This window comes from Meles meles, chromosome 2 (genome assembly GCF_922984935.1).
Source record: "Meles meles chromosome 2, mMelMel3.1 paternal haplotype, whole genome shotgun sequence".
NCBI classification, from domain to species: Eukaryota; Metazoa; Chordata; class Mammalia; order Carnivora; family Mustelidae; genus Meles; species Meles meles.
Genome location: NC_060067.1, coordinates 208,720,662 through 208,746,150, shown reverse-complemented (window position 1 = coordinate 208,746,150; position 25,489 = coordinate 208,720,662). Strand labels below are relative to the sequence as shown.

The following is a 25,489-nucleotide window of genomic DNA, read 5'->3' as shown; positions in this document are numbered from 1 at the left end:
CGTGCTCATTTGTGTCTCTCCATCGAGTCCCACAGACCGAGCTCCTGGCTCAGTTTCCCATGCAGACACAGTCTATGACCGTATAGTGTGCGTTGCGTGTGTGAAATCGCAGTGGGATGTCTACCCGTGAGGACGGTGTCTGCTGAAGGCAAGGCCAGGGGCTGGGTTCTCGTCACTTAAAACCTCAGTGTCGTATTGGCTCCGGCAGGACCAGAAATGTCACGGGTGATCGTTGGGAACACGGTCATCCTCTTCCTATCCCCTGCGTGCATTTTACAAATCATTTCTGATTGTCCCCCAGAGCCAGCCAGGAGGTAGGGACCCTTGGGGGGGTGGTGTGGGCCTGCGTCCGGGAGCTGTGGAATAGGCACCAGGCGACCGGGCTACGGTGGCCTTCCAACAGTCTTGCAAGGCCATCCGGGCTCAGGGACGGTGCCGGGAGGGCTCAGGTGGCGAGGAGGGTTTCTGGAGTAGGGGTGCCCGAGGTGAGTCTGGGGAGGCAGACAGGACGCCAGGCCAGCCCTGCCATTGCCCATGCCGAGCACGGGCAGTGGGATAAACGGGGCCAGCGGCGGGAGGAGAGAGGTGTGCAGCGGGAGGAGGTGTCTGGGGCCTCCCAGCTCAGGCAGAAGAGATTAGAAACGGTGCCTGGTGCTCAGGGAGGTGGACTCACACACGTACGGGGCCACGTGGCTCTTCTGCTCCTTGAAGGCTGCTGTGGCAGCGGCACCCGGAACGCTGAACTTGACTGTGGGCTCAGAGACAGAAGGTTGCCGTGGAAATAGCGCAGCGTCTGGCAGAGAGCAGCGCTGTTCCCTCCCTCCCTTCACGGATTTTCTGTAAAATCTCCAGCAGACAGACATTCTTTCTGCGTTCTTAGGAACGAGAGCGTTCTAGGCAGAGTGTGGTTCCTGAGGTCAATGGAGCTTCCCTGGGTGGCCCTGCGTTCCTCGCCGCTGACCACAGATCGCTGGTGTTTGTTCCGCTCATCCCGGTCCCCGGGCCTCTCCCTGCAGGGCTGAGATCAGGGTTCGGGTTGGGAAGACCCTGCAGACCCCCTGCAGGGCTCACAGGGAGACGGAGAGTCTGCAGGGATCGTCCTGCGGGTCACTGGGGGCATCGCGAGCCGTCACCAGAGAGAAGAACCCTGAGCCCCAGGGCCTCGGCCTGCACACTCCCTGCCTTTGAGATGACTCAGTCTTTGGATGTGGTCCTTCTGCCCCCGCGATCCTGGCTCCGTTTCAGACACCGTCTGGTCCAAGGCTGGAGGAAGACCTTGTCCATTCACCACAAGGAAACAGTTCGGTGTCTGTGAGCCCATCACGACCAAGGAGAGCGGCGTGTGAGCGAAAGCTGAGCTTTGGATGGGCTGGGTGGTGCGGGGACGTGTCCCCAGCCAGATCTGTTGGTAGGGAATTAATTACGGTGCAGTCGTCGGGACCACAGCCAGTGGGTGCCACGGATGGCGAGATGAGCTCGTCGGTGAGAATCCCACACACATCTCTGTGGCCCTCACTGCCTTCCGGGCACACAGGTGCTGGGTGGGAAGGGTGCGGACAGTCCGGGTTCTGGAGGCTCGCCGTCCGGCAGGATGTGTGGCCGGTGGTGGGCGGGGACTTGGACGGGGCGGTGGTCTGCCCTGGAAGGGGACGCGTGAGCAGCAGGGATATTACGGGAAGGGCACCCTGCCGACGCCCGGGGCAGTTCCTAGTGGGTCCTCCCCGCTCCAGTCTGGAGGGAACAGAGCAGGGGAGGCAAAGAGGCTGCATCAGGCTGGGCCTCAGGAGTGAGGGGAGTGCAAGTACATGCTCTTCCAAAATGTCTCTGTGCACCTGAAACCCGGCTTCCATGGCCCTGGACCACGCAGTGGCCTTGAAGCCACGGTTCTGAGTCCTCAGAGCACAGACAGCATGGTGCTTGATGGTGGGGTGCTGCTGGCCAGCTCTGTCGCATGGTCCGTGAGGGGTGCACTGGTGGGCACACTGCCTTTTCATCGTGTCCTGAGTTGCCTCGTGCTGGTTGCCGTTCTCGGGTCTGTGCCGTCCCTGCTGGAGCCTTCCCGGAGGAGGCAGCTCCCACACAGCCCTCGGGCTGCCTCACTGGGTGGGCACACGTGTCCCTTGGTTCATGCACGGGTCACCAAGAGTTTCCACGGGTACAATCTCATTTTGCGTTTTTGTGTGTGTCATGGTCCCTTAGTGCGTAGTGGTAGGTGAGACGGTCAAATTCAGAGACCAAACCGGGGGAAGGAGTCTCGCGGGCATTAATTCCCTGCCTCCACCATTGCTTCCAGAAACACAGAATTAAGTGTGACAAAGCAACGGGCATTATCGAGATGGTCATGGACCGATTTACGATCGAGAATGAAGGCACCTACACCGTGCAGATTCATGACGGAAAAGCCAAGAATCAGTCTTCTCTGGTTCTCATCGGAGACGGTACGCCCTCCCGCGTGCGTCTGTGCGCCTGTGAGAGGAAGTCCATGAGCCGCTCAGACGACACAGACTCAAACATTCTCATTTCTTTTTCTTTCCATATCGACTTCAGCGTTCAAGGCTGTCCTCGACGAGGCTGAATTTCAAAGGAAGGAATTCCTCAGGAAGCAAGGTAGGTCTGGGCTCACCCCCAGGAGCCGAGCAGACTGAGCATTTCCGAGTGTGTTTACGGCAGATTCGGCTCAATGCCAAGAGGCTGTAAACGCTGTTACAAACTTTCACGAAGTCAGGCGTTTCCCATCCACAGAAACTTGGGTATTTTCCTGTTCTTTGCACTTTACATTTATTTTCATCTGAGTTTTTGTCTTGCTTCTACATTTAAAAGCCCCAGAACCTACAGATTAATTTGTATTTCCCATTCCTGTGAGTCAAGGGCATGGTCAGGGTGGCCGAGGGACCGACTGGCTAACCGAGTCGTTTCTCTGTTTGCCGCTGAGACGGAGGTGACCCCGGACCCTCATTTCTTCTTGGTGTAAGACACTTGGACGAGCAGCCACGTGACAGACGGCCAGTGACTGTGGGCTCTCTGCGTCTGCCCTTCCCAGGGACGTGCATTTTATTTCTGCCGTACCCCACACAACCCTCCGGGTCGGCCGGCTGCTCTCCTCGCCGTCTCCCTCGTCCACACGCACACTCCCGTCTCTTGGGGTCTGGCCATCCCACAGTGACATGGCTTTCCAGGGTCACCTCTGCAATTGGGGCTCCGTCCGAAGTCCGAGCTAGGGCTTCAGGCCTCCCAGTAGGCCTAGTGACTAGGGTCACTAGTGCGTGGACCCGCGACATGGCCAGCCTGCTCCGCGTGAGCCGGTGTCGGGCGGCTGGGACCTGGGATGTCTGGGGACGGCCGCTGTCTGCTCCGTAGCTTCCTGCGGGGCAGATCTCCATACTTACTGCGTGAACGACATGGGAGTGCAGACGCGGCCCCGTCCCGTCCCGTCACATGGCACAGCTGCTCTGCGGAAAGTGCTTCCAGAGATGCGAGTAAACACACACACAGACGTGTGTATGTGCTTTCCTTTCCTTTCCCTTAAAAAACCATCTCTCCCTGTTTTCCCCTTAGGCCCTCACTTTGCGGAGTACCTGCACTGGGATGTTACAGACGAGTGTGAAGTTCGGCTTGTTTGTAAGGTGAGGCCTGGGCTCCAGGGAGGGGGCGGTCAGCTCTCCCCGCGGGGCTGTGACGGACCTCGCGGGAAGCGTCCGCTGGTCACGGGATGCCAACCCACACAGTGTGGTGGGCGCCGTGAGACTTCGAGTCTCGCCATGTGCTCCACGTAGACTCTGGTTCCGCGCCTCCTGGAGGGACTGTGCCGCGGCGACGTGCAGGGGACAGTCAGAGGCGATTTAAACAGTTTAAGAATTTTAGCAAGGGGCCATTTGGGAAGTTCCCTGTGATGAAAGGCATCTGGTCATTTCCATGTTGCTCACGTGGTTTCTTTAAGGAAAGAAGGAATGTTCTGGAAATAAGAATCTTAGATTTTGTCCTAAGAATCGAGCACTAAGTAAGCCTTCGTTCCTGCGGGAACAGACCTCCAGGAGCACGTGCTGCGGGAACAGCGCGACAGCAGGGACCGGGGACCAGTAATGCCTGGTTTTGTCCCAGCAAAAGAGTGATTGCACGAGGGGACGGATGTGTTAACCCTGCTGTGCCGGCCACGTCCCAGGACTGGGTGTATCCCTTACACCTGAGCAACGTTAAATGTCAATTATATCCCAGTAAAGCTCGGGACAGAAGTACGGTGAAGGCCAAGGAGAGTGAGATAAGGGATGGGTCAACGTTCGCCTGAGGAGGGGCGAGCAGTCGGTCGGGACCAGAATGTGGGGGCCGGTCTGGGGAGGTGAGAGCGGTCGGTCAGGAGTATGGTGCGAGGGGCTGGTGTGTGGGGCTGGGAGGAGGGCATCAAGTGTGTGCTTACATGGCTGTGGGGCACGTGGGACTTCTCCCTCCCAGTGCGCTCGGAGATCATTCTAGTGCCCTCCCCGCTCTGTAGACACACGATGGTATTTCAGGTTCCCTGACCACAGCGAGTCAGCAGTTTTTAAATGCGGATATTGGAGGAAACGGACACAGAAACAGACATTGGAGCGTTTGCATTTGACACACTTGACTGGTGCAGTCGCGTCCCTGCTCCTGTGACGCTGCAAATCATCCTACGTCGTCTTCCCCTTAGTCATACGTTAGATGAATTTTTGAATGTACTTGCATAACAAAACACGGGGAGAAAATTTAGGCAAGCGTATGTACATTCATAATATAACTTCACAGGAAACCATCTTTTATATTTGCTTATTTATTTATAAAACTATCTTTTAAAAGAAAAGTTTGCCATCAAATAAATTTCAGTCGGACACAAGAAAATCCCCTAGAAAGTTCTCGTGCAGCAGACGTGGGGACTGGGGTGCTCCCTCTCAAAGACTGAGTCAGGCATGATATCTCGGGGGTCTTGTTACTCTCTTTTCTAGGTATTTTTGGACCTTTTTGGTGCCTGTGTTTAAGGAGCGGGAGGGAGAAATCGCAGAGAGTACAGAGCGAAGACAGTGGGTCCTTCCGGGGCGTGAGAACACCCAGCTCTAGGACAAGGCAGCCGGCGGGGTCTGTTTCAGAGAACAGAGATCAGAGCTCACTAGATAGGCTCATACTTAGCAGGAACCAAGAGTTGAAAATATCTGGGAAAACGAGAGTCAGGGGGAGCGGCCCGGAGTTGAGATAAAGGGCATAAGGGTTGGAGTTGAGATAAAGGGCATAAGGGTTGGGTTGGCCCCGGAGTGTGGGCACCAAGATCTTGAAGTGTCGGGAAGGAGGTTGTCTGCTGGGCTGTGTGCTGGCGTCCTTCTGCCGTCGAGTGTCTGCTCATGGTCTGGACGTGAGAATGGGGCTCCTGCCTCTGGTGCACGGACTCCGCAAACACCCGTAGACCCACGGGGCGTGCTGCCGGGACCTCGGGTGCGAGTGTGAGTGGCAGCATGAGAATGGGGCTCCTGCCTCTGGTGCACGGACTCCGCAAACACCCGTAGACCCACGGGGCATGCTGCCGGGACCTCGGGTGCGAGTGTGAGTGGCAGCACGTCCCGGATCCCTGCTGTCCTGGGGATTGTGCTCTGGAGTTGTCCCGGGTGACATGGGCTCACGGCCGACGGGCGCTCTGAGCGGTGCTCACTAGTGCACGATCAGAACCGGTCGCACTGTCTGAATGCTCGTAGTTTGTGTGTTTGTTTGTGTCACCGACATCGCCGAGTCCACGTGGGGTGTAGACGCAGAATCACCGGTCTCAATAGTCCGCTGGGGCCGGTTCAGTCCGTTTGTAGGAACTAGGTTTGCTTCTCATCCACGGGCGAACACAACAGAGTGTGTGAGCCAAAATGCTTCCTCATCTTTGGAATTCCGCAAAGCTTCGTGTCACACGTAAGCTTGTGTGACAGATTGAATTGTGAGTTTTAGTAGAAGGAAAGTTTCCATGCTCGTGTGACAGATTGAATTGTGAGTTTTAGTGGAAGGAAAGTTTCCATGCTCGTGTGACAGATTGAATTGTGAGTTTTAGTGGAAGGAAAGTTTCCATGCTCGTGTGACAGATTGAATTGTGAGTTTTAATGGAAGGAAAGTTTCCATGCTCCTCGGGCGTATTTGCTGTGATGGTTTCATCCCTTCTCTGCAGACGCACCTGAAACGCCATGCTACCAAAATCCGCTGAATGGTTTGGTGGCCCTCTAAGAATACTTCCCATTGTTTATAAATTTAAAATACACTGCTTACAACTTGTCTTTATTACTGACATTTCATATAAATCAAGAGTTCTTCACGCTACGTAATTTCACGGGCTAGGACGATGTGTCCTTCTGTACGCAATGGGGAGGGCGTAATGGTTTCAGAAGCTGGAATTTAGAAACGTGTTTGCCATTATTAGGACTGACAGCTCATCCGCGAGCCTCTGTCTGAGGCTGTAATGAAAATTGATGGTATTTTTTTTTTTAAACTCTGTGATTTAAAATCCAGAGACTTTGTTTCCTAAGCTGTTATTTATTTATTTGAAAGAGAGAGAGACATAGCGAGAGAGGTAAGTCAGGGCTGGGGTGGGATGGGGAGGAAGAAACAGGCTCCCTGCTGAGCAGAGAGCCGGATGCATGACTCGATCCCAGGACCCTGAGATCATGACCTGAGCCGAAGGCAGAGGCTTTAACCCACTGAGTCACCCAGGCACCCCCCCACCCAGAGACTTTTTTCTTAAAAGTCAGAGTAATTCACATCCTAACCATAAGATTTCTGCCTTGTAGGTTGCAAACACCAAGAAAGAGACAGTTTTCAAGTGGCTGAAGGATGATGCACTGTATGAAACAGAAGCGTTGCCGGATCTGGAGAAGGGGGTCTGCCAGCTCCTCATACCCAAGGTACCCGCTGTTCCCTGGAGCAGGAGGGAGGCCCAACGGAGGCGGGGCTTTCAGATAACCTGGAAATCCTACATTATCTCCCCTTTTAATCCTGAATTTTCTGTGGGTTGCAAGGGGAGTGATTATCCATCATTGCTGACGCTTTTTGCCTTGGTGTTGATCTTACGTGCGTCCGGGATGTGTTTTATTTGCAGCTGTCGAAGAAGGACCTGGGTGAATATAAGGCGACCTTGAAGGACGAGAGAGGTCAAGATGTCTCTGTCCTTGAGATAGCTGGCAAAGGTAGAATAAAGCCTTCTTCGTCCTCCCCAGAGAAATCTGTGCTGCCCACCGGAGGCGGCGTGCTCGGAAGACGCCTCCATGTGCTTCCTGACGCTGCGCCGTGGAAGACTGATCTCTACGTGCATTCACACCAGCTTCAGTGTTTTGGAAAAATGCGTGCTGCTACTTTGCATTTATAGGAAATGTCATTTGAGCCCATCATCATAAGCCAAGTTTTCTCCCATTAGTAACAGAGTTAGAATGATCAAAACTGGGTGGGGGAGTGATCACTTAAATGTATAGCTGGATTTATGTGGAGTCAGGTTTTCTCATTCCTCACGTAAAAAGGGAACAGGTTAGAGGATTTATGACCCCCAGGAGCCTTTTATGGATAAATGTTGCCATTTTAATGTTTCATTTTTCAAATGAACATCACGATTTCCTGTATCAATTTAATTAAACATGAAACTGCTGCCTTGTGATAAAATTATACATTGTAACGGGACGTTTCCTCTCTTCCTTTCAGTGTATGAGGACATGGTGTTGGCAATGAGCAGAGTGTGTGGTAAGTAAGGATTTCCAGGGTCGGTGTGGGGCTGAAGTCCCTGTTTCCTGGGGCGGGCATGGAGCCCTGCCAAGGGGCACCCGGGTCAGCCCTTCCGCTGCTCCCTTTCGCCATCTGAAGGGGTTTGAAGCACTATATTTAGGATCCATATTTTGTTAAAAAAAAAAAGCAGTTTGGGCTTCCTGATTAGCGATTAGATGATTGCCTTGTGCATAACTGCTCTCAGCATCTGTATTACCGGTGTTGAACAGCAATAACGAATTTGAAGCCTCTGGTTTTGCATCATGTGTACGAAAGCCTTTCTTCAGCTTCGCGAATGAATCCTTCCTCTCCACTTCCCCTTGCACGGAAACCGTGAGGACGAAGAGATGGATTAGGAATTCCATAACAACAGCTCCTACGTGGGTCGGGCTTTATGCTAAGAAGGACAACATGTTATTATGTGGGGTTTTTAGAGATGCCCTAAAGTAGATCCTTAGAGCCAGTGACGGGGGCAGGAAAGGGACCCAGCAGCGGGCCCTCTGCCCCCAGAGTCTGGGCTCTAACCAGCCGTGACCCACGTCCCTTGCCAAGCTTACCTGTGGCTCACACGGGCTCTCCGTCGCTCTGGAATCCTTCTTGTGTTTATTTGTCATTGCTCCCTCAGAGTAGCCCTGCAAGTAGACTGTACTCAGTTCTACTTTGGCTCGGTCAGATAAACATGACCGTGTTTTGCCCTGACGCTGGTTAAGGGACTGAGCTGTCCCCGGAGCTGCCGAGCCCCCCGCTGCAGGCCCGTGAAGCCGTCTGGAGGGCTGGTATCCCGCCCTCCACGGAGCTGCTGTTACCGTATCGTGCAGCACGCGCCGTGACAGGGCTGAAGGCCGTCCTGGAGAAGTGAGTGTGTGTGTGCGAAGTGGAGGTGCTCCTGCTGTCCCCTGCTCCGGCGCAGGGAGGACCGTGTGCTGAGAACAGACGTGGGGCCGCCCACCACACACGCACAAAGCCTCGGTCCTCTGAAGAGGCCAGGCCCCCACCCACGACACGTCCCCACATGCGAGGGGCAACAGTGAGCGCCATCTGACGCCGACGCATGTGTGTTGGCAGCACACCAGGCTTCCCGCAGCCCCTGCCCCCTGCTCCAGAGTCCACGGGGCCCCTGCCCTCCCCAGCCCGGCTCCTGCCCTGCCATCCTCGCAGCAAGCCCCTGGCAGGCCATAGGGGCATGTCTGGGCCACCCCATGGCGTCTTGGCCGTCCTGGGTGCTGGTCTTGCTTTCGTCTTGGAGCGACAGACGTGGTTCCCACCGTCCTGTGCACCTGTCCCAGACCGCCATCCCGTGTGCGGCTCCGGTGCTCTTTCAGAAAGTGCCAGCCTTTGCTCTTGGGCCTGGGGGGCGCACCTGCTTCCCTCATCCTCGGGGCAACGGTGCCCCTGCCTCCCCCAGCTGCTTCTGAGAGTGTCCGTAGTGCCGTGTGCACACTCGTCCACACGCCTGCAGACGCACGCTCACATGCACACAGACTCACCGACACTCACATGCACACTCACATTCAGACACAGGCAGGCTTGCACTAACACACAGAATCACACACACAGAATCACACTCACACGCACAGACTCACACTCTCATACAGGCTCTTAGAGTCAAAGTCCTCAGCTGGGTTTTAGGGACCTCCATTAACTGTGCCACAGAATGCCCCGAGGGCGCCCGCTGAGTCCTGCGGGATCCCAGCAGTGCCCGGGGTTTGCAGGCGAGAGCTCATGTCCCCGAGGAGCTGTGGTTTGTTCTAGGTCGTTCCGTTCATGACTACTGGGCTGTGCGGGAGGAGCAAACCCACCGGTGTCCCCAGACCAGGAGCCCAGTGCTCTGCTGACTTCTTCCTTAGGTGACATGCATCTCGAAGGCATCGCCCACACGTCTGTGATGGGGCAGTCATGCCATTCTGCAAAAATATCTCACGTGCATTGTTACCTAAAGGGGGTCGAAGTATTTACCCTGATTTTTGAGACTGACGGGGCTCCTGAATGTCTAATTAGAGAGCCCTGTTGATGCGACGGAAATCTCAGGGGCAGGCTTCACTTCGCTGCGGCATCTCTCATGCACTAAACACCCATCTGGCTCAGTTTGTTCGCAGAGTGAGAACGCTCCTTACGTCTTTGGAATCAAGGCTTCCCGATGATGCATCGGGCGCAACAGGGGCTAGAGCGTCGTAGTTACCATTAGCCCCGGTCGGTATTGCTCTTGGAGATGAGGCTCTCGTAATCAGTTCTGGGAACCATGTCCAGCTCCTTTCTCGCTGCGGGCGGCAGGGCAGCTCCCCGCCGCACCGGCTGGAATCGAGCCCGTCTGGTTCTGCAGTGTCTCCCAGCTCTTCCGGGGCGGGATTATCAGTCCTCGGGGAGTCTGCCCGCTGACGTCCGTGCTTCGAGTTGGGAAATTCTCTAGCGTGGCCCTTCCTCTGTCAGTCTGTGTTTCCCAGGCGGCACTTTGTTTCCTCTCTGCTTGACCGGAAGTCCTTCTGGGTGTCTGATCACTTCCTGATTCTGATTGTAACAGTCTGGAACGTGACCCTGAACTTGAGGCGAGTTGGCCTTTCCTAAGACTACGCCATTTCTGCTGTTTGGTGTTCAAGGATGTGTGTCGGCTGTCTCGGAGACAGGGCCTGAGCCGGAGGCAAGCTGAGGGGTCAGCCCGCCCCCCTCCCCTCCCATCTTCAATGCAGGAGAAGCGCAGGGAGGACACGTCGCTCCCTGTCCTTTCTCCGCAGCTTCAGTTATGTCCCAACTTCCAGCAAGTCCAGACCACGCCAGGCACTTTGTGTCCCCAGCTTGCATTTTCCTCTTCTTGCCTGTTGCTTTCCATCACTGTCGTCCTCTCTGTCCAGGAGGAGTGAGACATGGAGGGACGGGGAAGGAGAAGGCTTGAGTGCAGCTGCTCACGTGGATGTTCCCTCGCTGGGCCGTGGCCGGGGGGCACAGGAGCGCCTGCCCCTCCCCTCTCTCAGCCCTTCCTCCTTCCTCCTTCTGTCTGCCCACTGGCTTCTGACCCCCGCACCCCTCCCCCGTGCAGCACTGTGCCCCTTGGCCCTTCCAGGAGAATCCTCGTCCTTCCTTGAGCTGAAGGCTGTCCTGCCTGAGGCCCCGGAGCTCTGACACATCTGGGACATGAGGCCGCGGGGTCGGGGGAGGCCCCAGGGGGAAGCTCCTGCTCCCAGCAGGGAGGTGTCGGAGGGCGCACGGTCTCTGGCTCGGAGCTCGGTGGTGCCCCATTGTGCCGCGGTTCCAAGCGTCCCAAACGCTGCGGCTGAAGGGGCCGTGTGGGAGGTGAGCAGGGCAGGCATCCCGGGGTGGACAGGGCGACTGACACGCGCCCACCCAGCTGCCCTGGCTCCCCCCGTTGAGCTCCTGCTGCCCCGCCCCAGCGAGCTGCTGTAGCTCAGGCTCTCGGAAGGTACAGGAGCAGGGGCGCACCGATGCGGGGGAGGCGGAGGCCAGGGTGTCTCTGTGCCCCGCGTGGGTGTCCGGTGACCTCCCTGTTGGTCACTCCAACCCTCCATTCCCCCGGGCCCCAAGTCAGGGCCTTGCGCCGCACTCGGCCATCAGTTCAGCCCCTCTGCTCACACAGCCCCCTACCCTTCACCCCTGCCCCCTGCCTTCGAGAGGTCTGTCGCGGCTCTCGTCTTTGTGTTTGGGTTTGTGCGTGCTTCACGTCTCCGGGGAGCGGTGAGTTTCAGCAGGAGCAGAGGTCACAGAGGCGACCCGAGGGCACTGCCGTGAGCGGGTGCACAGACCCTTCCTTGGGGAGTTCTTCCAATCGCCTTGGGAAAGCGGTTTCCCCCGGAGTGTCTGTTGGCTGATCTTCCCTTGCGGGGGCTCATGCGACAGTAAGTGGAAATCAGGGACCACCACCGTCACGGCCGTTTTTATTTTGGTTTCTATTTCTTTACACAAAGTCATAAATACAATTTGTTTCTTGTTTTTTTTTTTTTTTTTTTTTTTTTTTTTTTTTTTTTTGCCAGAGTTTACGATAATTACCCACGTTTCCACGATTTATGTCGATAGTCACGTGCTGTTCCATGGAACTGCTGGTCTGTGCTCTAAAGTCCTCCTTACAGGGACAGTGACCGCTGCTCACTGTTATTAGTAGCCATACGGTGCTCATCCGTGAACAGAGAGGCTGTTTTCAGTATTCGGGATTTTTCCTTCAGACGAGCTCCCAGGAGTATGAGGGTCATGTGGAGTCTGTGGGTGTCTGGAGGGTTCGTAGCAGACGTTCCTGGTGGCTTATCGCCTAAGCACGTGGTGCGTTTCAAAAGTCCTTCTCCATCACACCCTCGTCGGTTGTTTTAACCATATCATTTTCTTTTAGTTTGCTGATTCCGTAAATAGTATCTTCTCGGTGCCTGAGTAGTACCATGGGTCCGTGTAAATTCCCTGAAGTTACGTGTCTGATAAATCTCAGCTCCCAGCTCCCCACCCGCGCCTGCCCCAGCCCGGCCGGCTGAGTTCCCACTCCAGACACATGAACGACACTCTCACTCGTTTCCTAGGCTTTCCTCACCCCCGTGGCTTCTCCTGCCTTTCTTCCCTCTTACCCGGTCTTTGCTCATCTGAGGATGGACCGTAGCCTTTCGAGTCCTTGACACCTTCCTGGGTCATTTCTGCGGAGTCACCTTTCAGAACACTTAAGTTCCAGATCAGTTAATGCGGAATTCACCGTGTTACTGAGCCGTGTGCCAGAATTTCCCTCCTCTTCTTAAGCTCAGCGGCCAAGGGGCAGATGTTGAGCCTTTCTCTAACGTTCCGTGTCCTTTGCAGTATTCAGCAAAGAGGATTTCGGACACATCTGGCCTTGGCGGGCGCTCGGGGAGTGAATGGATACGGTGTGGGGAGGGTGAGAGGAACGTGTGGCCAGAACATACAGACCAGAGGCTGCGTTTACACGGGACAGAGCAGAGTCCCTGCCCTCGCACCTTTGTGTTCCGACGGCTGCTGCGCCGCTTCTCTTGGTCTGAGTCTGTTTGTTTTCTGCAGGGGCGTCTGCTTCTCCCCTGAAGGTGCTGTGCACCGAAGAAGGAATAAGACTTCAGTGTTTTCTGAAATACTTTACCGAAGAAATGAAAGTGAACTGGTATCACAAGTAAGTATGAGCGTGACTGATGGTGGCCACAGGTGGAGCAGTGCCCGACGCATACAGCTGGACACTGTGCCCCTGGCCGCCTGTCACGGCACTGCCCCTCCTCTCGACAACCCTGGCCCGGGGCAGGGAACATCACGGCCATAGAGGGGACCTCCAGGAGGGGAAAGACAGAGAAATCCTTGAAGGTACCAGAGACACATTTCTGCACCGTCTGGGTTTTACCAAATGGGGAGGCACACGGGTTGTCTGTAGCCGAGCAGGCAGCTGATGGGAAATAGTCGGTGGAGACCCACTCCCCATGCCCAGTCTGCCAGCTCCTCACTGGCTAGATTGAGAAGAGAAGGGCCAAAGTCAGTCCAGAGTTAAAGGAAGAAAGGAAATGAGGTCCCATCTGAACGCAGGTTTTCCGTGTTTCTCGTTGGCGGCCTGCAGCTTCTCCAGGTGCTTGGGGTTCACTCCTGTAGCACCGAGACTTTTGTTGTGGTCGCGACACGGGCGAGCCCCGGTGCCCGGCCCTGGGGTCTGGGCCTTTAAAACCCGCACCCCAAGGGTGTCCCTAGAGCCGCTGCTTGGAGCTGCAGGCCACTGAGCAGGCCAGACCGAGGTCGGCGTTCCCCCGGAGCTGAAGGAGGAGGGGGCCAGGGTGCCCCTTCTGCTCCGTCTCTGCTCCGACCGGCAGCGTTCCTAGCCCCTGTTTTCAGTGAAGTCTGGGTACCAAGCTCCTGGTCCCGTGGTGAGCTGAGCCCCCGTGTCCACACCCTGCCTTTACTTGTATCTACTTAAGTCGTTGTCTGTGTTCATTGTATCTACTGTTTTCATCAGCTTGAAACTGTTTTGTTGAATCGCACATTTAGAATCATTGCAGTCTTAGTGGTACGCCTTCATTTAGGAAACCCATCCTAATGGATCACACTTTTCTTCCTTTTTCCCTTTTTTCTGATGTTCCGTCCACCAAAGCACATCCTACCTCTCCGTGTGCTCCTTCTCGCACACTTCTGAGGCGGGGGCTGTGCTCGCGGCGATCTCACTTTTGAAAGCATCGTCTGTCCAGGTGCCTCTGTTTGGGAGTCTGGTGGATCTTCTTGATTTTCTCCCCCGTTTGACCCCCGGGTGGGCTGTTTCTGCCAGCGTGGCATCCGGTGGAGGCGGGGTCATTGCGGACCCCGTGGAGGGTCTGTGCCTCAGAGGCAGGGTCCCGTGGCGAAGGCCCCGCTAACGGGGCAGCCTCGGAGGAGTTTTGTGCTGAAACTTCCCCTGAAGGAGCGTTTTCTCAGACGAGTGGGTCCATCTGTCTCCAGGTGACCCCAGCGCTCCCTGGACAGGAGCATTCCTGACTTCCTTCCTGTGCTGCTGGGTCCCGGCGTGTGCTGTCCTGTAGCAGGTCCTCCGTGCTTGGGACGTGTGTCCTGTGTTCCCTGCTGACCCTGGGCTGTCCCCGGACAAGCTGCTCCGTCCTCCACGCTTGCCCAGAGCGGCACCCGCTGCACAGGCACTGGGCACACAGACGGGATGGGCCTGCACACCTGCGTGGACACACACACGCCTGTGCAAGCACACTCACACCCACACGAAGGTACACCCATGTAGACGCACACGTGTGAGCACTCGCACACCCACACAAACACATACCGCACGTGAGCACACGCTCACCCACGTGAACGCACACACCTGTGTGCAGGCACATCGACATCTGCGTGAACACACGTCACACACCTGCACAAACACACACCGCTCACACTCGCGTGAGCACACTTGCAGCACACCGATGCACACCCGTGGGAACGCTCGCCCGCGTGGACGCGCACACACGCATGCGGGTCGGTAGACGTGCCGGCCCTGGCCCTGGCAGGAGGTCTGTGTCGCTGTCACGACCACTGTACGTTACACACTGTGCACACAGCGTGTTACACAGTCCCGGGTTGGGTGCGACTCCCCACCGTCATCGATGTGGAAGCCGAGGTTTCGGCGGAGGAATGCGGTGGGTTTGCTCCAAGCCCCGCAGCGCGTGGAAGAGCGGGGACGTAGGTAGTAGTTGGTCTGACTCTCTCCAGCTCCCTGCGTGGGGTTGTCAGGCTTGTGGGGGTTCAAACAGACGGGCAGACGGACGGACAGATGGAGAAGTCAGGGCTCGGGTCAGGTGCGTGACTCCTGGACGAGGAGGCATCAGGTGGAAAGGCTGCGAGAGCCCACAGAGAAGGGGGCAGCGTCGGAGATCTCCGTGGACCCCCGGGGCCTCATCCCTGTGTCTTCTCCCCTCCAAACAGAGTCTGCCGCACAACCCCCGGGTCTTCCTTGAGCACCTCAAGGGCTAAGATAAACCTTGACCTCGATCCTCCTCGACTGTTCAGCAATAGTGAACCGGGTGCTGCGGGTCTGTGGCTGCTGAGATACCACGCTGGGTCGTGTTTCACTCTTTGACTATTAAATAAGTGATTTGGAAACAGGAAAATGGAGGAGACTAGGAACACCCACTCCCTCGGAGACTCACTGCTGCTGGACAGACACAGGGCGGCCCAGGGCCGTCATGGGTGCAGGCTCGACTGGGGACACTGACTTCTTCGTGTCAGGAGCTGCACGGATCAATCGAGGCTGGTGAGGACCTGGAGACACGCGGGTGGGAGCGAGGACGGCTGTTCCTCGGTAAGAACGCAGTGGAAAGCGTCCAGGGGTGAAGGTGCCCTCCAAGGAGAGGCCTGCAGACCTCTCCAGAACCACAGTGACGCTGAGTAAAGCCGCGTTTCCGAGACAGGACTGCATCCTCCTGCTCAGAGGAGAAATTCATGTGCCGTCCATAGTGCGGGTCTCAGGCTGCTGACCCCAGAGGCCTCGTGGCATCCCCACACCCAGGAAATGTCAACCCCGAACCCCAGCTGCCGTGAATCTCACAACATGGATTCTAACTCTGCTGGGGAAATTCCACGCACGGAGGAGCCCTTGAGATCTAGTGAAGCAGCTGGGGGAAGGGACACCCGGCTGTGCGTCAGGCCCCAGACAGGCTTCTGTGCATCCCTGGACCTCTGCGGTCCCTCAGCCTGTCCCGAGGTGTGCAGGATGGGCTCCGGCGGGGTGACCGGAGGGGGTGTCTCTGGCTCTCCAGCTATGAGATCGTGTCCTCGGTGGGACTCCCTGCCTGAGACAGATGCTTCCCAGCCCGTCCACTCATGCACCTGCCTGGAAGCACGCGGCAGCCTGTGTTCATGCCTGTGGCTCTCACGGGGGTGGGAGTAAAACTTGCCGGATGGTTCCAGCCCCTCGCAGGCTCCTGTCTTTCAGGGCTGCGCCCCCTGCCAGAGGCAAATAGCTCCTGATTTTGGGGGGGGGATTGCCAGCCCCTCGCAGGCTCCTGTCTTTCAGGGCTGCGCCCCCTGCCAGAGGCAAATAGCTCCTGATTTTGGGGGGGGGATTGCCAGCCCCTCGCAGGCTCCTGTCTTTCAGGGCTGCACCCCCTGCCAGAGGTAAATAGCTCCTGATTTTGGGGGGGGGATTGCCAGTATCTGCGTTTGCCTACTCACGGGAGGTAGAATCCGGAGGGAGGTCCCGTGACCATCTGACCGGCAGGAGAGGAGCCAACTGTCACTTTCCTCCTGGGACAGCGCATCTGTGTTGACACCTCCCGTCTCTGGAAGGGCAGCCTTGGCTCGCCCGGCTACGACTTAGTTTTTAGACTTTAGCGCTGTGTCCCTTCCAACGACTTGTTTTAACATAGCATCATTTAAATACTTTCACTGTAAGATACAAACCACTCTGAGGCTTCTCGGACAGTCGCACACGTAGTACAGTTCCTGCGCGGCTGTCGTCCGGCTTCGTGGGAGGAAAACCGGGAGGTGGACGGCGGCACGGTCCTCCGCCCTGAGCTGCAGACCTAACCTGTGTTGTGCTGGTTTTCCGGGACGTCACTGTGCACTAACCGTCTTGGCTCTTCAGTGTCCTGCAACCTGGGGCAGCTCCTCAGTCCGTCCGTCCTTGGCGTTTGGGAGCTGGGCGTCCCCGGAGCGTTCTGGTCCGGTGCTTTACAGAGCAGCCGTCCACTTGGGTCTGCCTCGTGGTTTCCCGTGATGAGATCGAAGGCGTTCCTTCGTGGTCGGCGTGCAGGGGAAGCGATGCTGACACAGACGCTCACCTGGTTGACAGGTGGCTTCCCAGGTCTGTCCCCTGCAACATCACCAGCTTTCGCTCTGTAATTAGGAAGTGTCTGGGGACAATACATGGAAACTCCGTGCATGTCTCCTGTGTATTGTCCTCTGACTGACTGATTTCGCTCAGCAGGAAACCCTCTAGTTCCATCCATGTTGCTGCAAATGGCAAGATTTCATGTTTTCGATGACTGAGTCGTATTCCATTGTGCATATGGACCACATCTTCTTTATCCATTCGTCTGTGGACCGACATCTGGGCTCCTTCCACAGTTTGGCCCTTGTGGACATTGCTGCTATGAACATTGGGGTGCACGTGCCTGTTTTTTTCACTGCAGCTGTGTCTTTGGGGTAAATACCTAGTTGTGCATTTGCTGGGACATAGTGCAGCTCTGTTTTTAATAGAGAAAGCTCTTGCGGACCCTCCATGCTGTTTTCCAGAGTGGCTGCACTAACTTGCATTCCCACCAACAGTGGAGGAGGGTTCCCCTTTCTCCGCATCCTCACCAACATCTGTCATTTCCTGACTGGTTAATTTTAGCCATTCTGACTGGTATAAGGTGATATCTCATTGTGGTTTTGATTTGTATTTCCCTGATGCCGAGTGATGTGGAGCACTTTTTCATGTGTCTGTTGACCGTCTGGATGTCTTCTTTTGAGAAGTGTCTTCTTAAGCATTGTTGAATTCAGTGGGAAGCAAGCAGAGAGGGCGCGGGCCTGGGGGGCTGTGTTGGCTCCGGGGAGGGGGCCGGCAGTGGGGATTTGTCCCAGCGGAAGAGCTGAGCTGGGGGAGGGCGTGTGGGGCAGCGTGTCGCCATCTCCCGCTAAGGGCTTCGCTGCTACCCGGGGGACAGAATCAGCACACGGCCCAAGACAGTGTGGGGCTCTGGGAGGGCTGGCTCTGAGCTCGGTCCTGGCAGCTCAGCCAGGATTGGGGTGAAGGCACATCCCTGTCCTAAGACAGCAGCTTCTTTCTAAGCTGGAGCTCCGGGGGGGAGCAGGGTAACCGCTGCAGAACTGTGACACCCCTGCCCTCGGGGAGCAGTGGGCGTTCCTGGGGGCAGCGCATGGGGCCTGAGGAGAGCAGCACGCACCGCCACCCCCCCCAAGTGCAGGGGCTTTTACCCTTCCTCAGTGCTGAGTGACGTCGCGTGGACGCGGATGGTCTTCACCCAAAGACACTCAAGGTGGTGGAGTGTTGCTTTCTGTAAGTCAGACTTGAATGGCGAAGGGCCCCGTGGCTGGGGAGCGGGCGCCGCCGTGGCGGGCAGGTGTCCGTCCGTCTCTGCTGCTGATCTGGCCGGTGGTGTTCAGCGCGTGGAAGCCAGGAGGCCATCTGTACCTGCTTGAACTGCTCTGGGACGCTCGCTTCCTCCCTGAGCACAGAAGACGGAGACGGAAGGAAATCGTGCTGTTGTCTCCAAGTGAGCTGCTGAGTTTGTAAATGCGTCACCATCCGAACGGGACGTTTTCAACAGAGCCTTAACTCTTCTGGAGCGGGAAGTGTCACTGTTTCCCAAGTGTGTACGGTGACCCTGGGGCCGCGTGAGTTCCATGCGTTGAAGAAAGCTGGGTCCAATGTGGCTGGTAACATGCAAACTCCGTCATGTTTCTTCACGGCCCAGGCAGCTCGTGGGCTTCCGGCCATGCCCCACGGAAGCTGCTCCACTCTCTGCCCTGTCCATCTGTCCCCGTCCGTCTGTCTCTTGTACACACTAATGAACGCAGACGCCTGACCATCCCGACCTGTGTGCCCAGAGCACAGCAGTCTTCCTCTTTGAGGACGATGTATTTCAATTGGTGGAAGTAGAGACAAGCACCTCCGCAGCCCCCAGACCCTTGGAGAACGTGGCACAGGGAAGCCCCCAGGGCCAGCCACACTCGGGGCTGCAGGCGTGCAGAGAGGCAACCCTTCCTCTTCCCCAGCTGTCCCGGGCACAGCCTTTGAGGCAGAGCGCAAATCCCTGGTGTCGCTGAGGTCACCCCTTCTCAGCTGACCTGGGGACATGCTGCAAATCCCAAGGCAGTGTCCCGTCCCTTCACACAGGGAGGGGGCGGTGACGTTCCCAGCAGGAGACCTAGAGCGTTGGGATGGGTGCAGAGAGGCCTCATTCATGTGCGGGGCTCATGTTAAAATCCTCACCTCATCAGAGAGCTTCCGCGAGCGTCCTGAGTGCAGATGACCGTGTTGGAGCCCCATGGCCGGGTGCGGACCCAGCAGAGCTTGGAGGCCTCTAGGCTGAGCTTCAGCACCAGCCACAGCCGAGGGAGGGGGCGCGGCAGCACGGCCGGGGCGTTCATGTTGGATAGAGGGTGTCTCCTTCCTCTGCCTGGGAGAGGCTCTCCATGCATGTTAGCTGCCCTTTCCTCGGCTGTGGTGGGTCAGGCCACAAGCTGTCACGGCGGGCTTAGCTCCCCACCGGTCCACACCGGGTGGTCTGCCACATGGTCTGTCCAAATGCCGATCGTCGGGGCGTGCAAGGCGTGAGGAAGCTCCTCTTTGTCCTGCTGCGACGTTCATGCTGTGCGTCACCAACCAAAGTTTCTGTCGGGGTGTTTGCACACGTGGGCTCCTCCCTGTCCCTGGTGTTTCAGGCTTGGGACTGATTGGCCAGCCCACAGCATGGCATGTTTTCTTTGGAAGAGGGTTTCTGTCTGCAGAACTGAGAATCACTATGTACAGGTGAATTTTCTGTTTGTGCATGGGAATGAGGCGGTCTGAGCGCTGGCATCCCTGGGATGGACCAACGTCCTGTTGCTGTCTCCCCAGCCCCCGGCCAGCACCATCCCACTCTCTGTCTCCGTGAACTCGACCACTCCAGGGGCCTCCCTGTAGAATCACTGCAGTCTGCGTGTTTTGCGGGTGACTTCTCTCACTCTGCAGTGTGTAATGTCCTCCGAGGCCATCCACACTGTAGCAGGTGTCAGAATTCCCTCTGTTTTTTGGGCTGAACACCGTTGCGTTGTCTCTGTACCTGACGTTGACATCTTCTTCATTCTCGCGGTGACGGGCACTGGGTGCTGTCATCTTTAGGGTCTAGTGAACGATGCTGCGGTGAACGTGGTGCAGGTACTTGTGTCCCCGCTTTGAGTTCTTGGGGTTTCTATCCGGAAGTGCCGTTGCTGACATCTGGTCATTCGAAAACTTCTGAGGAAAAAAAAATGCCGGTCCACAGAGAGCATTTTTGAGTCTATTATGTTGTGGCCAGCAAGAATATATTAAATAAGAACGTTTCTTTAAAAACCAGGCATCAGGTTCAGTTTCAGAGTGACTGATGTAGTTAATACATTTACAATATTCAGAAAAATCTCTCGTGACACAAGCACGAGCCAGCCCAGCAGGGCTCCGCGCCAAATGTGGGTCCCTTGCCTCATGGCCATCTTGCATATAAGTTTCTAAGTTGAAATGAGTTTCTGTTAACTCTTTATTTTTTTTTTAAAGAGATGCCAAGATTGCATCCAGCGAGCATATGAGGATTGGCGGCAGCGAGGAGATGGCCTGGCTGCAGATCTGTGAGCCTACGGAGAAGGACAAAGGGAAATACACCTTCGAGATTTTTGACGGCAAAGATAAACATCAGCGCTCCCTCGACCTGTCTGGGCAGGGTAAGATCCGTCCTGTGGCCTCTCCCGATTTTGGGTTCATGGATCCACCACAATGCCGGAAGAGGAAATGCTCTGATTTTATGATTTTCACTCAGAGAAAATTTTTTCTGAATAATCAGCTTATCCCTTTGGCTGTTTGTCCTCATTAAGTCAATTCGCTGATAAAGCACCTGAGTGAGAGAAAAGCCAAACACAAGGAAACCATTAAACTGTTTGCGACATTTCCTTACAGCGTTCGATGAGGCGTTTGCCGAATTCCAGCAGCTCAAGTAAGATTTGCACGTCTGCACGGATTTGCACGTCTGCATGGTGGTCTGTCCCCCGGGGGCCACTCGTCCAAGTGCAGAAACATGGGGCATCCTGGCACCCACAGAAAAATGGCAGAGGGCAGGCGTCCTCCTAAACTGTGCATGTTTTTATAAATTAACTTTCTAGAGTCGTCATAACCCAGGGTTGCTTTTGATGATGAAAACGACAGATTTCTGAAAGAGTTAGGATTATGACAACGTGTCATACAGAGCAGTTTTTAAAATGTTATATGTTTACGTTCTTTTTAAAGGCTTTATTTTTTTGAGTGATTTTATCACAGCAAAATTGAGAAGGAGGTGCAGAGAGTTCCTGTGCACCCCTTGCCCGTCCCCTGCCCGCCCCCCGCTACCCCCACCAGCACCCCCAGACAGTGCATTTGTCACCAGCGATGGACCCGCAGGGACACGTCCTTACCCACAGTCTGCGGGGGACGTCGGGGTTCCTGTGGGTGTGATCCATTCTGGGGGTTGGGACAAGTGTGTGACAGCGTGTGTCCTCAGCGGTGGGATCACACAGAGCATATTCACTGCCCTAAAACCCTGCGGGCTCCCTGTTCACACCTCCTGTCCCCTCTCTTCTGTCAACCACTGATCCTGGGGCTTGTCCTGTCTCCGTGGTTTGGCTTTTCTGAGCACGTCCTGGACTTGGAGTCCTGCAGTGCGCACATGTCCACGCTGGCATCTTTCGTGCACCGATCTGCATTTAGGGTTCCTCCCTGCCTTTGTGTGGCTTGAAGCCTCGTATATTTTTAGTGCTGGATAATATCCCATTGTTCTGAGAGAATTTTTAAGTAATCCCTTGGGATTTTTAAACACGTATCTGAATTTCGGAGCATCCAAAAAGGAGAGCGGTCGGTCAGTGGCCGTACTGGGTCATTCAATAAATGAGTTTTGAAGGAACAAACAGGCAGCTAAGATAAACCAGGAGCCAGAGTTTTCAAAAATATCTAAAAATCTCCAGTGCAATCTGATGAATTTGGTGAAAAAAGAAACCTCTCCAAACTACATGCCCGAGCCCTGCGCCATTCCACGGGTGTCACCAGCCAAAAGACGGTGCCTCCCGCCACCGCCCGCAGCGGCGACAGGGGGAGACACCAGGAAAAGTGCTCAGATAGGGCGCCTAGTTGCTCAGGTGCTTGCCCCGAACGTGTTCCTAGGAGAGGAGGCGAACACGTGTTCTCCTCGCTTTCGCTTTCCTGCCCAGCGAAGGTCTGAAACATGCGATGCTTGTCAAGGTCGCGTTTTCTCACGACTTTCTTTTTATTCTCTCCCTTCGATTTTTAGGGCGGCTGCTTTTGCAGAGAAGAGTAAGTACCTGTCACATTGTAACAAGCGCTGCCTGTTATCTTGGGGTGGGGCAGAGGGACCACACTGTAGCCTTTCAACGTTGTGTGTTAAATGTTAAGTAGCAAACCTGCCAGCGAGATGGGGAACCTCCCATGACTCCCAACACCCACATTCCGACTCTGCCAACACATCCCGCTCTGCCCAGCCCAGCCCGGCTTCCCGCTGTGGCTTGTTGTTCCTTCTGGGGCTCCTCTCTCCCTCCACCCTCCGCCCTCCCCCCCCCCCCCCCCCGTGTTCTCGGAGATGCGCAGCAGGTGCGGCCATAGGCAGAGCAGGGAGGGCCGAGGCTCAGGAAATCCGTTCGTCACACTTGCAGGTCCTCGCAGGTCCTCGAGCTGGGATCCCCGCCTCCCGGAGCCCCGCGGGGAAGGGCCAGGTCTGGAGGTGGGAGTGAGGGGCGTGCCTAGATCCCAGCGTTTGTTGGGGTTTCCCTGGGACAGGCAGGCGGGGCAAACGGTGTAGGCCTGGCTCGTTTGTGTTATTTCAGTGGGCTTTGGTTAGTAGGGGCGGTCCCTCGTTGCCTGTCCCCAGGCCCTGGGATGATCATGGTAGAGGGCTGCTGCTCCCAGGTGCGGGCCAGGTCGGGGAGGTGGGGCCCAGGAGCGTGGTCTCCTCTGTGAAGGATCAGCGGAGGCCGCCTGGCTCCGGGCGGGGTGGTTGGCCTGACACAGGCTGGGCCCTTGGCGCTCTCTGAGATCGAACACCCTGGGAGGGGCCATCTCCTCAGCCGAGGATGTCAGAGTGTCATCATACACAGAAAATGGGAAGCCCGGCTTTCCGGATGCACAGCACCCCTCTCCCTAACAGGGTGCGTTTGGCTGGAGTGGGTTCCCCACAGGGAGCCCTTGGTGAACTCCCGCACGTCCCTCGTTCCCTGGAGGGCATTCACTGCTGCCCCCTGCACACCCGAGACTTTACGTCACAGTGCGGGAGCCCCCCCCGGGTTGACTTGTACCTACGTGCTGCTCAGCACGGGGTTGCTCAGGAGAGATGGCCCTTGGACAGTTGTCTGAACTGAGTCACCTTCATGTTTCAGATCGTGGCAAGGTGATTGGAGGCTTACCTGATGTGGTGACCATAATGGAGGGCAAGGTAAGGACACGCAGCAGGACCCAGACTTAGGGCAGTGTGGGGTTTCAGCAGCGCAGGGCAGTCCTCCTTGTCGCCGCGAGTCTGGGGAGCCTGGGAGAGGGGCTGCGTATCGCTCAGCCCCCAGAGGACAGGGAGCGCCCACCCACCATGGTGCTGGTCTTAGGCTGCTTCTGTAACCCTGTGTTACCAGAGGATGGTGTTTACCCTTCTGAACCCACAAGCAGCAGCTGTAGCAGCACGGGGACAGGGTGCATGACTCGGGTGTCCCAGAGCATGTGTGTGGCCACGGCGGGTTCCAGGCCCCAGCAACCTCCCGATCCTGGGCATCCTCCCGGTCCTGCCCATGCCCCTGGTCCCAGGCATCCCCCGGGTTCCGGCCGTCCCCCCAGTCCCGGGCCCTTCGTGGCAGTCACTAGACAGGGAGCAGGCCGACCACCGCCCTGTAGGAGGACAGAAACCACCCGCGTCAGGGGAGAAATGAAAGCATCTGTGCTCAGCAGTCCAGGCCATTTTGGAAGTTGCGATGGAGGCACCAAGTGGAGGTTTAGGTTGTGGCCGGTCTGCGGAGCTCCTGACATCGAGTTGGTACCTCTCAGGTCTCCAGTCATTCTAGGTCCATGTCCGGGGGAAGCAGATACCTGAGAGAGTATTATCAGACAGACTAAATGTCTAGGCCTTCTCTCTAGCAGCTAAGGCAAGCCTAGAGGGGAGCTGAGCCAGGGTCATCGTGGGTCTCCCAACAAGGACGTGTCCGAGGGGCGAGCAGCAGCGCCGCTGTCCCGTGGGCTGAGCGCGTGGTCACGTGCGTCACAGTGCGTTGACTGCACCCGGTGCCTCCTTATAAGATACTGTCTTCTCTGGATTTGCTGGAGGACCTGGCAGACGGGGTCCACAAGCTGGAAGGGAGGGGACATTGGGAAACAGGCTAAGCATGTCTGCTGTGGAATGTAGAGTGTGATTTCCTCTCCTTCCTTTAAAGACATAGGTCATGATTAAGACACGAATAAATAGGAGAAAGGATCATTGCTCTTTCTCACGAGCTGCCCGTGAGGCTGGGAGCTTGTTTGCTTCCTGCTGTCTTTGGGTCCTGCGTGTCCAGGTTGGCGCTCGCGTGCAGGAAGTGTGCGGCCTGACCGAGCCACGTGGAGTGTGGGTAGACTGTGCGGCCCCATTCCCGTGGGAGAGGCAGCCCGATGTCCGTGTTTCTAACCCTCCCTTCTCTCCCCCACCCCCGAAGACCTTGAACCTGACCTGCACGGTGTTCGGAAACCCTGACCCCGAAGTAGTGTGGTTCAAGAACGACAAGGACATCGAGCTCAGCGAGCACTTCTCGGTCAAGGTGGAGCAGGCCAAGTACGTCAGCATGACCATCAAGGGCGTGACCTCGGAGGACTCGGGCAAGTACAGCATCAACGTCAAGAACAAGTATGGGGGCGAGAAGATCGACGTCACTGTCAGCGTGTACAAGCACGGGGAGAAGATCCCCGACGTCGCCCCACCGCAGCAGGCGAAGCCGAAGCTCATCCCAGCCTCGGCCTCCGGGCTGGCCCCGTGACGCAGCAGCTGCCCGGGGCGGGGCGAAGGCCACCCGAGTGCCTGTGCTTGCTCAGACGGGTGACCGTGAGTGAGGTCGCGTGTGCCGATGGGCCAGCATGCACCGACGCTTTTGAATTTGGCATTTGGTTGTCATTCTTTTATGTCCCTCCAGGGGCGAAAGCCCAGGTTGTTTGCAGCAGGCTACAACGACGTACGTCTGCAGGTACCAAGAGAGTGGGTTGCAAGGAGCCCGCTCAGGTTTCCGCGGATGCTGGGAGGCCAGCCCCCAGCATGGCGCTGCTTCCCGTCTGTGGGGCAGACAACCTATCAGCTCTAAAATCCTTGCATGCATGTGTGACCGGGTTGCATTGTTTTCTCTTGCCGTAGATGAATAAAGCTTTAAAAGGCAACTTGTGTGGGTCTCCTGTATCAAGCCGTACCCAACTCCATCACCTCCCCCTCTGGGCTCAATTACAGATTACCATTTGGTGGCACAGCCAGGGGCCCGCAAGCATGCCATCTGGAGACAGGGAGGGGGACACAGATCACACTCATGGCATCTACCTGGCCGGACTTCATGGCGTCCCCACGGCTGGGGGGACAGTGGCCCCACACGACCATCATTCCCAAGAAGGCACCCT

At 56.4% G+C, this 25,489-nt stretch overlaps 1 protein-coding gene across 1 annotated transcript in view; it reads left to right on the top strand.

The window, feature by feature from the left end:
* The window catches only part of MYOM2 (myomesin 2), a 70,321-nt gene extending 45,103 nt beyond the window's left edge, over nucleotides 1-25,218 (top strand). The window contains exons 25-36 of the mRNA XM_045997151.1: nucleotides 2,294-2,438; nucleotides 2,548-2,607; nucleotides 3,556-3,623; nucleotides 6,765-6,878; nucleotides 7,073-7,160; nucleotides 7,666-7,704; nucleotides 12,721-12,826; nucleotides 20,402-20,565; nucleotides 20,798-20,834; nucleotides 22,158-22,180; nucleotides 23,257-23,312; nucleotides 24,550-25,218. Coding sequence (XP_045853107.1) covers nucleotides 2,294-2,438; nucleotides 2,548-2,607; nucleotides 3,556-3,623; nucleotides 6,765-6,878; nucleotides 7,073-7,160; nucleotides 7,666-7,704; nucleotides 12,721-12,826; nucleotides 20,402-20,565; nucleotides 20,798-20,834; nucleotides 22,158-22,180; nucleotides 23,257-23,312; nucleotides 24,550-24,867 — 1,218 coding nt within the window. The 3' untranslated portion in view covers nucleotides 24,868-25,218. The remainder of the gene's footprint in view (nucleotides 1-2,293; nucleotides 2,439-2,547; nucleotides 2,608-3,555; nucleotides 3,624-6,764; nucleotides 6,879-7,072; nucleotides 7,161-7,665; nucleotides 7,705-12,720; nucleotides 12,827-20,401; nucleotides 20,566-20,797; nucleotides 20,835-22,157; nucleotides 22,181-23,256; nucleotides 23,313-24,549) is intronic.
* Nucleotides 25,219-25,489: the final 271 nt, after the last annotated feature.